The sequence below is a fragment of the Tamandua tetradactyla genome, chromosome 1 (assembly GCF_023851605.1).
Source record: "Tamandua tetradactyla isolate mTamTet1 chromosome 1, mTamTet1.pri, whole genome shotgun sequence".
Taxonomy (NCBI): Eukaryota; Metazoa; Chordata; class Mammalia; order Pilosa; family Myrmecophagidae; genus Tamandua; species Tamandua tetradactyla.
The window spans coordinates 83,905,063-83,917,557 of NC_135327.1; the positions used below are offsets into that span (position 1 = coordinate 83,905,063).

The following is a 12,495-nucleotide window of genomic DNA, read 5'->3' on the forward strand; positions in this document are numbered from 1 at the left end:
TTAAGTCTTTGGATTTAAGGTGTATCTCTTTAGATAACAAACCATGACCTGACTATATGCTATATGCTTAGAGTTTAATCCATTTACATTTTAAGTTACTACTGATAATGAAGGACTTTCTTCTGCAATTTTGCTATTTAGTCTTTGTAATTCTTTATCTTTTTTAATGGTATATTTATTTATGTTTAATGCAGTTCATTCACACACCATACCATTTGTCCAGAGTGTACAGTCAGTGGCTCTCAGTATAATTACAGAGCTATGCTTATATCACCACAACTAATTCTTGAACATTTTCATAGCTCCAAAAATAAAAAACCCATATCTCTTATAACCCCCTATTAATGACACTTTGCTTCCATGTGTTGCCTTTGTTACAAGTGATGGAAGAACATGGAGATATTACTGTTAACTATAGTTCATAGTTTGTGTTAGGTGCATTTTTCTCATATACTACTCTGTGATTAATAGCTTGCAGTTATAATGGACATTTGTTGTAATTTATGGAAGAGCATTCATGTACGAGTACTATTAACCACATTTATCATTCACAAAAGGGTTTGTTATGTTATAAAATCCCTTGTGCCTTCTAGCTTTCCTTCTTAGTGATATACAGGACCCTAAACTTCCCCTTTTAACCACAATCACATACTTGATTCAGCGCTGTTATTTACACACACACACAATAATGTGTCTCAATCACTTCTATACATTTCCTAAAATTTATAATCAATGTTACTTTGAAATTCTGCACAAATTAAGCATCAGTTCCCCATTTTCTGTCCTCATTTTGAATTCTGGTAATCTATATTTAGGATATTAACTCCATGAAGTTGCTCATTATATTTAGTTCATATTTGTGAGATCATACCATATTTTCCTTTTATGTCTAGCTTATCTCACTGAACATAATGCCCTCCAGGTTCACATTTGTTGTTGCATGACTCAGGACTTCATTTCTTCTTACACAGAATAATAGTCCATCATATGTATATACCACATTTTGTTTATCCATTCATCAGTTGATGGATACTTGGGTTGCTTCCATCTATTGGCAGTCATGAATAATGCAACTATGAACATTGGTGTGCAAATGTCTGCTTATGTACCTGCTTTCAGTTCTTCTGGATATATACCTAGGAGCAGGAATGCCAATCATTTGGCAGTTTTATACTTCGCTTCCTAAGGAACCACCAAACTGTCTTCCATAGCGGTTGTACCATTTTACAATCCCACCAGCAGTGAATAAGTGTTCCTGTTTCTCCATTTCCTCTCCAACATTTGTAATTTTCTGTTTGTTTAACAGTGGTCATCCTGGTAAATGTGAAATGATATCTCATTGTGGTTTTGATATGAATTTCCCTAATAGCTAGTGTAATTGGGCATCTTTTCATGTGCTTTTTAACCCTTTGTATTTCTCTTTGGAAACATGTCTATTCATGTCTTTTGTCCATTTTTAAAAAGTATTTTTATTGCCAAAACCACATATAAACATAAATATTCTTAACATACAAACATTCCATACATGGTATACAATTAATGACTTACAATATCATCACATAGTTGCATATTGATCACCATGACAATTTTTTAGAACATTTGCATCATTCCAGAAAAAGATATAAAAAGAAAAAAGAAAAAAATCATACATACCATACCCCTTACCTCTCCCTCCCATTGACCACTACTATTTCCATTTTCCCAACATATTTTAACTCTTGTTCCCCCTACTATTTATTTTTATTCATATTTTTTTTTACTCATCTGTCCATACCCCAGATAAGGGAAACATCAGACACAAAACTTTCACTATCACACAGTCACACTGTAAATGTTATATCTTCATACAATCCTCTTCAAGAAACAAGGCTACTAGAGCACAGTTCTTCAGTTTCAGGTACTTCCCTTTAGCCACTCAAATACAACATAAATTGAAAAGGGATATCTATATAACGTGTGAGAATAACCTCCAGGATAACCCCTCTACTCTGTTTGAAATCTCTCAGCTACTGACACTTTATTTTTCCTCATTTCTCTCTTTCCCTTTTTGGTCAAGAAGATTTTCTCTATCCCTTGATGTGGGGTTCACCTCATCCTGGGGTTTCTGTCCCACGTTGCCAGGGAGAGTCACACCCCTGGGAGTCATGAACCACATAGGAGGGGAGAGCAGTGGGTTCCCCTGTTGTATTGGCTTAGAAAGAGAGGCCACATTTGAGCAACAAAAGAGGTTCTCTGGGGGAGTGACTCCTAGGCCTAATTTTAAGCAGACTTAGACTATCCTTTGCAAGAAGTTTCATAGGGGCAAACCCTAAGATCAAGGGCTTGGCCTATTGATTTGATTATCCCCACTGCTCAAAAGAATATCAGAAATTCTCAAATAGGAAAGTTGAATATTTCCTCCTTTTTCCCAGTCCCCCAAGAAGACTTTGCAAATACTTCTTTATTCACTGTCCAAATCACTCTGGGATTTATTGGGGCATCACATTAACCTGGACAAACCAAGATCTCATTCCCTATTCAAGATTCCTTGTATTTATGGTGTTCAACTAAACTGACCATACAAATTAAATTAGGAAATGCACTACCAAAAATATAAATTTTTCACCAAATAAACATCTCTCCCTTTAGTCTCACAGAAGTTGAAGTTTTAAAACATGGACAATATCATCCTTTACCCAGTCTTTAGATATACCTTAGTCCTATCCAGATCAGCTTCATTCATGTCTCTACTCAATGTCTGATCACTCTTTCAAATTTTTAAACAGTTCCTGTATAGGGTACTGTTGACTTTCATAGCTTCAGAGCTCTAACTCTGAGTGTCAGGTGTCACAATAATTCCCCAAAATTTCTGGGAAACACCGTGTTATATACAAACATCTCAGTATCTCAGAAATTAGAATTAGCAGTTACATGTCCTGAATATATATGAGTGCTATAGGAGCTTACAATCTAGGACCCTTTACAATAAGCCCCAACAGATAATCCATGCTCTTGACTTAAATTCACTGTTTTTATATTATAGTTAGTCCATGAGTGAGACTTGATAATATTTGTCCTTTTGTTACTGACATTTCATTCAACATACAGCTCTTAAGTTTCATTCATCTAGTTGCATGCCTCACTACTTTATCCCTTCTTGTGGCTGCTCAGTAGTTCATTGTCTATGTACACCATAGTTCTCCCTTCCATTCCTCAGTCTTTATACCTTTAGGCCACCTCCATTCATTGTGGATCAAGAACACTGCTGCAAGAAACACCAGTGTGCAAATGTCCATTCATGTCCCCACACTCAGCTCCTCGTATTCTGCCTATTTTTTAATTGGGCTGTCTTTGTATTGTTGAATTGTATGATTTCTTTATATATTCTGGATATCAAACCCTTATCAGATACATGGTTTCCAAATATTTTCTCTGACTGAGTAGGCTGCCTTCTCACCTTCTTGACAAAATCCTTTGAAGAACTGAAGTATTCCATTTGGAAGAGGTCCCATTTATCTAATTTTTCTTTTATTGCTTGTGCTTTGGGCATAAGGTCTTAGAAACCACTGCCTACCACGACATCTTGTAGATACTTCCCTACATTTTCTTCTATGAGTTTTATGGTCCTAGCACTTATATTTAGATCTTTGGTACGTTTTGAATTAATTTTTGTATAGGGTGAGATAGGGGTCATCTTTCATTCTTTTGGATTTAGATATCCCATTCTCTGAGCACCATTTATTGAAGAAACTGTTCTTTTCAGTTAAGTAGACTTAGCAGCCTTGTCAAAAATCAATTGACTACATATATGAGGGTCTATCTCTGAACTCTCAATTTGATTCCACTGATCAATATGTCTATCTTTATGCCAGTACCGTGCTATTTTTTTTAACCACTGTAGCTTTGTAGTATGATTTAAAGTCGGAAAGTGTGAGTCATCCAACATTCTTTTTCAAGAAGCTTTTGGCTATTTGGGGCTCCTTACCTTTCCAAATCAATTTGATAATTTTCCATTCCTGCTAATTAGACTGTTGGAATCCTGATTGGGGTTGCTTTGAATCTTACATCAATTTATATAGAATACACATGTTAATGATATTTATTCTTCCAATCCATGAACACAGAATGTCCTTCTACTTATTTATGCTTTCTTTGTTTATTTTTAACAATGTTTTGTCGTTTTCTGAATATAGGTCCTTTACATCCTCAGATAAGCTTATTCCTAGATATGTGATTCTTTTAGATGCTATTGTAAATGGAATTTATTTCTTTATTTCTTCCTTGGATAACTCATTACTAGTGTTTAGGAACTACTGATTTTTGCATGTTGATCTTTATCAGGATCAGGATCTTGCATCTTGCCACTTTGCTGAACTAATTTATTAGCTCTAGTATCTTTGTCATAGATTTTTGGGACTTTCTAAATATAGGATCATGTCATATGCAAATAGTGAAAGTTTTCCTTCTTCCTTTCCAATTTGGTTGACTTTTATTTCTTTCTCTTGCCTAACTGTTCTAGCTAGAACATCTAGCACGATGTTAAATAACAGTGATGACAGCAGGCATACTTGTCTTGCTCTTGATATTAGAGGGAAAGCTTTGAGTCTCTCATTGACTACAATGTTAACTGTGAGTTTTTCATATATGCCCTTATGTTGAAGAAGTTTCATCTGATTTTTAACTTTCAAAGTGTTTTTATCAAGAAAGAATGCTGGATTTTGTCAAATGCCTTTTTTGGCATTGATTGAGAAGACCATGTGGTGTTTCCCTTTTGATTTGTTAATGTTGTGTATTATATTAATTGATTTCCTTGTGTTGAAGCACCCTTGCATACCTAGAATAAATCGATCATGGTGTTTAATTATTTTAATGTACAGTTGGTTTTGATTTGCTAATAGGTTGTTGAGGATTTTCTTATCTACATTAATTAGTGAGATTGGTCTGTAGTTTTCTACCCTTATAGTATCTTCAACTGGCTTTGGTATTTGGGTGATGTTGACTTTATAGAATGAGTTAAGTGTTCCCTCTTCTTCATTTTTTTGGAAGAGTTTGAGCAGGATTGGTATTAATTCTCCTTGGAATGACTGGTAGAATTCACCAGTGAAGCCATCTGGTTCTGAGCTTTGCTTTGTTGAGAAGTTTTTTATGACTGATTGAATCTCTTTAATTGTGATTGGTTTGTTAAGGTCTCTGTTTCTCCTTGAGCCAGTGTAGGTTATCTGTGTGTTTCTAGCAAATTGCCTGTTTTCTCTAAGTTGTTTAATTTGTTGGCATACTGCTGTTCATAGTATTTGTTTATCTTTCATTTATGTGGGATCAGTAGTAATGTCCCATCCCTCGTTTCTGATTTTATTTGCATGTTCTCTTTTTTTCTTTGCTAGCGCTAAGGGTTTATCAATTTTGTTGGTTTTTCTCACATAACCAATTTTTGGTTTTGTTGATTTTGTTTCTTTTTATTCTCAATTTCATTTGTTTCTACTCTTTGTTTCCTTCTGCTTGCTTTGTGATTAATTTGATGTTCTTTCTCTAGTTCTTCCATGTGTACAGATGGGCCTTCAGTTTTAGCTTTCTTCTTTAAGGTTGGTGCTTAGGATTTAAATTTCTCAGCACTGCCCTTGCTACTTCCGATAAGTTCAATATGTTGTGTTCTTGTTTTCATTCATCTTGAGATATTCACTAATTTCTCTTGCAAGTTCTTACTTGACCCTTGATTAAGAGTGTGTTATTTAACCTCCATATATTTGTAAATTTTCCAGTTCTCCACCTGTTGATTTCCAGCTTCATTCCATTATTATCAGAGAAAGTATTTTGCATGATTTCATTCTTTTAACATTTACTTGGAGCTGTTTTGTGACCCAACATGTGATCTGTCCTGGAGAATGATCCATGACTACTAAAGAAAAGTATATAGCATGCTGTTTGTGGATGTGATGTTCTTTAAACATCTGTTAGGTCTAGTTCATTTATCATTTTATGCAAGTTCTCTGTTTCCATACTGATCCTGTGTAGATGTTCTGTATATTGATGAAAGTGGTTGTACTGTAGTCTCCAACTCTTATTGTGGAGAGGTCTGTTGCTTCCTTTAGTGTTGCAAATGTTGGTTTCATGTGCTTTGAAGTACCCTGGTTGGGTGCAGAGATATTTCATTGTTATTTCTTCTTGGTGGATTGCCCCTTTTATTAATATATAGTATCCATCTTTTTCACTTTTAACAGTTTTGCATTTAAAATTCATTTGTTTGATATTAGTATAGCTACTCCCACTCTTTTCTGATTGCTGTTTGCATGGAATATCTTTTCCCAATCTTTCATTTTCAACCAGTTTGTGTTCTTGGGTCTAAAGTGAGTCTCTTGTAGACAGCAGATAAATGGGTCATGTTTTTAATCCATTCTGCCAGTCTGTCTTTTGATTGGGGAATTTAATCCATTAACATTCACTGTTATTATAGTACAGGCAGTACTTTTTTCAAAAATTGTACCTTTTGAAATTTGTATGTCATATCTTATTTTGTCTTTCTTTTTACCCTTTTAGTTATCCTTACTGATGTTTTTCATTTGTACACTGTCCTCCAAACCCCTTTTTCCTGTCTTTTCCTTTCAGCCTGTAGCACTCCCTTAAGTATTTCTTGTAGGGCAGGTCTCTTAACAAACTCTCTGTTTCTGTTTATCTGTAAATATTTTCAACTCTCTCTCATTTTTGAAGGATAGTTTTGGTGTGTAACTCTCCCTCATTTTTGAAGGATAGTTTCATTGTGTAGTCTTCCTGGCTAGAAGTTTCTCTCTTTCAGTTTTTTAAATATATCATACTATTGCCTTCTCTTGTCCATGGTTTCTAATGAGAAATCAGGACTTCCTCTTATTGTGTATCCCATGTATGTGTCAATTTCTTCTTTTCTTGCTGGTTTTCACAACTCCTTGACTTTGGTAGTTGACATTTTGATCAGTATGTTTTTTGAAGTAGGTCTAGAAGGGTTTATTCTGTTTAGAGTATGTTGCACTTCTTGGATCGGTCTCTTACATCTTTCATAAGACTTGGGACATTTTCTGCCATTACTTCCTCAAATATTCTTTCTGCCTCTTTCCCCCTGTTCCTCTCCTTTTGGGACATCTGTTACTAGTATGTTTCTGTGCTTCATGCTGTCATTCAATTCCCTGAGACCCTGGCTCCATTTGTTCCATTCTTTTCTCTATCTGCTGTTCTAAGTTTTGGATGTTCTGTCCTCTAGTTCACTGATTCTTTCTTCTGCCTGTTCAAATCTGCTATTATATGCCTTTAATGTATTTCTATATTTTCTAATGTGCCATTCATTCACATAAACTTTTTTTGTATATTTTCAAATTCTTTATGCCCACCCAGTGTCATATTAATATCCTTTATCTCTTTTGCCATGTTTTCCTTTATCACCTTGAACTGATTTAAATTTGTTTGAACATCACTGATTCAATGTTTCAAATCCTGTATCTCATATTGTTTTGATTTGTTCCTTTGACTGGACCTGTTTCTTTGTATGGCTTGCAATTTTTTGCTGGTGTCTAGGCATATGATTTTCTTGATGAATTTATTCAGATATCACTTTCTTTTGCCTCAGGTTTTCTTGTTGATTGACTTTGTGTTAAAGATCTTTTTTGACACTTGGTTCAGCTTACTTTAAATCTTTAGCTCATGTTTAACTGATAAGAATTGCTTCAACTTTTATTCCTGTATTATTTCCCTGGATATATGATATGATTTTTGAAATTGCACTATTTATACAATTCTTTCACCTCCAGAAGACAGAAAGTTTTCTTTCTCCTGTTCCTCCTCTGGGAATGTCAATCTGTTTTGTGTTTTTCTCATTTGCCTCTATTTGTTTTTTTTTTTTTTTTTTTTTTTTTTTTTTTTTTTTTTTTTAAAGGAAGGAAAGACAGAGAAGGAAGGAAGGATGGAAGGAAGGAAGGGAGGAAGAAAGGGAAACATTTTTAAACATTCTCTTGTTTTATTATATTTTGTTTTGTTTGTTTGTTTTCTTACATGGGCTGGGGCCGGGAATCGAACCGGGGTCCTCCGGCACGGCAGGCAAGCACTCTTGCCCGCTGAGCCACCGCGGCCCGCCCCTCATTTGCCTCTATTTGTTTTTAACACTCCTTTCATTATCTCTAGCTGCTTTTACTTGGAGGGCTATTTCTAGGAGGAGGGTCCCGCTAGAGAAGACCATCCTCAAATCAGTTTTTCTCAGGCAAAACAGGCCTACAGACCCATGAAAGGGGTGTAGATCTGGCTCCTGGGAAGGACACCCGAAAGGATGCCAATTTTTCCTAGGATGTTTCCCTGAGTCTGTGCTTTCCTGTCCTACCCAGTAGCTGACATTCTTCAGCCAACTTTTTCCCCACGGTCATGGATAATACAGAGGTTGCCAGCTGCTATTGGATGGGATGGGTTACAACTACTACTCAGATCCCAGACCCTGTTATCTGAACTTTTTAATCAACAGCAGCAAACTGCTCTGGGATGTGGGGGAAAAGCCACCCTTCTGAAAATTGTTTCCACTGCCCCAAGAAGTTACTGTGATTCCCAATTACCCCTACTTCCTCTTGTACCAGGGGTTGAAATGGAGGCTGCTGGCTGCTTTCTGTCCTGGTGGGTTGAAACCGGAGGTGTTTTCAGACCTGGAATCCAGCACTCTGAATCCACTCATCAAAAGCTGAAGTTGGTGCCTAGTCCTGCCCACACACTTCCCTTAGGTAAGGGCCACCCTTCTGCAAATTGTTTCCTGCCACCCTGAGATGTTACCGTGTCTCTGCATCAGCCTCACTTCCTCCACTTCTGAGGGTGGACTTGAAACAGGCTTCTGGTTGTTTTCTGTCCTGGGCAGGCTGAAACTTTAGTTGTTCTTAGAGCTGGAATCCAGTAGTCTGAATTTGAATTTGGTTAACAAAAGCTTTGATTGGTCCCCAGTTGTGTACACCCCCACCCCTACCCCTGGTTCTCAAGATAGAGGGCTTTTGTTTCCAGCCAGAGAGTAGCTCCTCAGGTGGCCTGCTACACCAGCTGGGGATGGGCACCACCTCCTGCAGCACGGAGAGATGTACGCAGGGATCTTCACTGCTGTTTATTAGCCTCTGTCTGCCACTCTTTCCTGGTTGGTGTATGGCATTCTGGTCTTCAGAACTGCCCAAACAGTTGTTCAGACAGTTACTGGCTGTGTACTAGCTGCTCCAGAGGGTGAATTGAATTCTAGAGCTCCCTACTCTGCCATCTTGAACAATCTGCTTTCAACAGTTGATCACTGTGTGATGTGGATGTGGTGGTTTTTTGTTTTTTTTTTTCCTTCTTCTTCAGGTTTTTCCTGTTCAGTGTTCTTTGGAATTCTTTGATGTTCCTATTCATATCTTTTGCTAAGTTTGTGAGGTTTTCTGTCATTATTTCTTTGAATATTCCTTGTACCATTGTCTTTGTCCTTCTTTCCTGGTACCCCCATTATGCATATATTCGTATGTTTGTTGGTGTCCCAGAGGTCTCTTAGGTTTTTTATAATTTGTTTTTCTCGCTGCTCCTCAGCATGACTCACTTCAATTATCTTCTCTTTGAATTTGTTGATTTCTTCTTCTTCCGGTTCCAATCTACCATTGAAACTCTGCTTCAGTTTGTTAAAGCTGCCAGAATGCAACATACCAGAAATGGGTTGGCTTTTACAATAGGGATTTATTGGTTTACAAATTCATAGTTTTAAGGCCCTGGAAATGTCCTAATTAAGGACAATACTTTCTCTGAAGAAAGGCCACTGGCATCTGGGATACCTGTGTCACATGGGAAGGCACATGGCTGGCATCTGCTGGTCCTTTGCTCCCAGATTTCATTATTTTCAGGTTCTGGCAGTTTCAGTTTCTATGGTTCCTTGCTTTGCTTCTCTTGGGCTTTTCTATTTTTTAAGATCCTCTGGGTGTTTCTCTCTCTAAGCTCTCTGGGCTACTATACTCCCTTTTATCCTCTCATAAAGGACTCCAGTAAAAAATTAAGACCCACCTTGAATTGGGTGGGTCACATCTCAATGGAGAGAACTTAATCACAGGTCACACCCACAATAGGCTTACATCCACATTAATGGATTAATAAAACCTGATATTTTTTGGTGTACATAATAGTGTCAAACTAACACACTCTCCTGGAAATTTTTCATTTCAATTACTGTGGTCTTCAACTCCAGTAGTTCAGTTTGGTTCCTTTAAAAAAATTATTCCCTTAATTGAGGTTTTCATATCGTTCATTCATTTTTCTCATATTTTTTTAGTTCTTTTTCTGTAGTTTCCTTCTTTTCCCTGGTTGTTAGGCACGGAGTCGTTAAGGATTCCACATGAGACAGTGAGTTAAAGCACAGAAACAGATTTATTAGAGGAGAGAAAAACAGGGAAGAAACAGAAGAGAGCCACTGACACAGAGGTTTGTGGGAAATGGCTCAGGGTACCCCCCACTTTAGGGAGTTGCCCTCTTAAAAGAAAAATTCCATTCAAAAGACTGCACTAACAAAGGGGCTTATTGACTTAGGCTATGATACATTACTGAGGTGCTGATGCACTATGCAGAGTGAGGCCCTGGCAGGGGAGGGAGTTATCAGCAGAAACAGACTATGACCATATTTCTAGTGGTCTGGGATGTCTTCATTCATCCGGAGAATACAACACTAGCCAGTATGGCAATTGGTTCATATCCCGATCCTTGGACCTGGCAAGGATGCTGAGGAGAGGGGCTGAAGGGGCTCTGCATCAAGAGTTTCTTTTGCTAGACCTAACATTCTTGTCTTTTCTTTTTAATAAAGTTGAATAAAGCTGATACTGGGTTTGAGTTAATGCCTTAGCTTAGCTCAAAGCAATTTCTCGAGGGAGCAGGACATTGTGTTCTTTCCTTAGCTACTTCTGGCTGAGTTTGGGCCAAGTTAAGGGGGAAGAAATTGCTTTGAGTTGAGCAGGGGTTTCTAGGCTTTTTCTGTTGGAATGGGTTGGTAACAATGCAACTTTTATGACAGGATTAGGTCCATGGACTTCTGTCTTAGCAGGAATATGTTTTCAGACACTGGGTTGGTTACAGCACTATTGACCTATGAATAAAATCAGACAGACATTTTAAAAGACAAGGGGTTAAGGGTGAAATTAGTAATAGGATAATTAAAGGTCCAATGAGGGATAGTAGGATGGCTCACAAAGGAATAGAAAAGAATGAAAAAAAAGCTTGAGAGAAAATTTTCTAACCAAGAAGAATTAGCATTTGCTAAACTGTTTTTTATTATGGTCACATTTTCTTTTAATAGTTTTAAACTCTGTTTTACTCGACCTGGATAGTGGATGTAAAAACAACAGATTTCATTTAATATTGCACAGGTTCCTTCTGCCACTGTAGTTAGGACATCTAGGGCTCTTCTATTTTGTAATACTACCTCTGCTAAGCTGTTTAAAGATTGTTGTTCATCTAGAGCTTCGATATAGTGGCATTCCATGATTGCTGCATCATTTGGGAAATATTTAGGATACAGGCTTTAAGCAGGGGGTGCCAATAAGCCAGAAAAAGCTTCAATATATAGTGTGGCCTAGTCCTGGGATTTCTAGAATAGGATTGAAGCATCCACGAATATGGCCTAAAGTTCTAGTGTTACATGGTAGAGGTTTGTTCAGGTGATTTTCAAGAAAAAAGCCAAGATTAGGAATTTGCCCTGAGGAAGCCATTTCAGAAGGTGTTAAGATTTGGGCTTCAGGAGGTAATAATAACAATAGTACAAGTTCCTGTTCAATGTTCAGGAAGTAACAAGTAAGCTGTGCTTCCGCATAAAAAACAGTATCTTGTACCCACCATAGAGAGAGCTAAACAGGGGCCTTTAAGCCAGACTTGGCATGCATTAATGAGAAGGAAAACAGACTGGGGGTCCTAGTCATATGACCCTGAGAAAAGTTCATCTTCACATAGAGGGGAATAGGGGGTTTCACAAGGGTTAGATTTTAGATGGGCTGGGCCGTAGCATAACATATCGCAGAAAAGATGTTGGAGAATATTATTATTACTTTTTTTTAGTATTCTGGGGAATGAGGCATTTGTGGGGCCTCTTTGCTACAGGTTTCAGTTAGAAAACAGCTAGAGTAGTTAAGAATCCGGTTTTGACAAGGTGTTAGTAGGAGGCTTTGAATATTTGAGTGATTTGAAGGGATTCTGCTACTTTTAGGGATATTTTGATTGGTTAGGTTAAAAGTTGGCCTGAATAGTTTCCTAATTCAAATAACCGGGTATTATTAAGGCTAGGTAATAGGATTACATTATCTATAGGATTATATGTAATGTAATGTAATGTATATATGTATATTACTATATATATATATATTGTGAATAGGTGTTGGGGTTGGGAGGATAGACGTGCTAATACATATTGGCTGGCAGAATTACTTATTTCAATACCCCAAGACAGAAAGTTAGTTTCATTAGTTAATATTGTGAAGTTATTTTAGGTGCTTGGTACCCCTTTCATGAGAGTTGAGTTAAAGGTTAGGGTATAATGGC

At 37.2% G+C, this 12,495-nt stretch overlaps 1 protein-coding gene across 5 annotated transcripts in view; it reads left to right on the forward strand.

Annotated features, from left to right (window-relative positions):
* TARP (TCR gamma alternate reading frame protein) overlaps positions 1 to 12,495 on the forward strand; it is a 65,928-nt gene that overhangs the window by 41,360 nt on the left and 12,073 nt on the right. For 3 of the 5 annotated variants that reach the window (XM_077119522.1, XM_077119515.1, XM_077119524.1), the window contains exon 5: positions 8,559 to 8,699. The exons of the other annotated variants lie outside the window; for them this stretch is intronic. In XM_077119522.1, the coding sequence (XP_076975637.1) occupies positions 8,559 to 8,699 (141 nt within the window). The remainder of the gene's footprint in view (positions 1 to 8,558; positions 8,700 to 12,495) is intronic. 5 annotated transcript variants of the gene reach the window in all.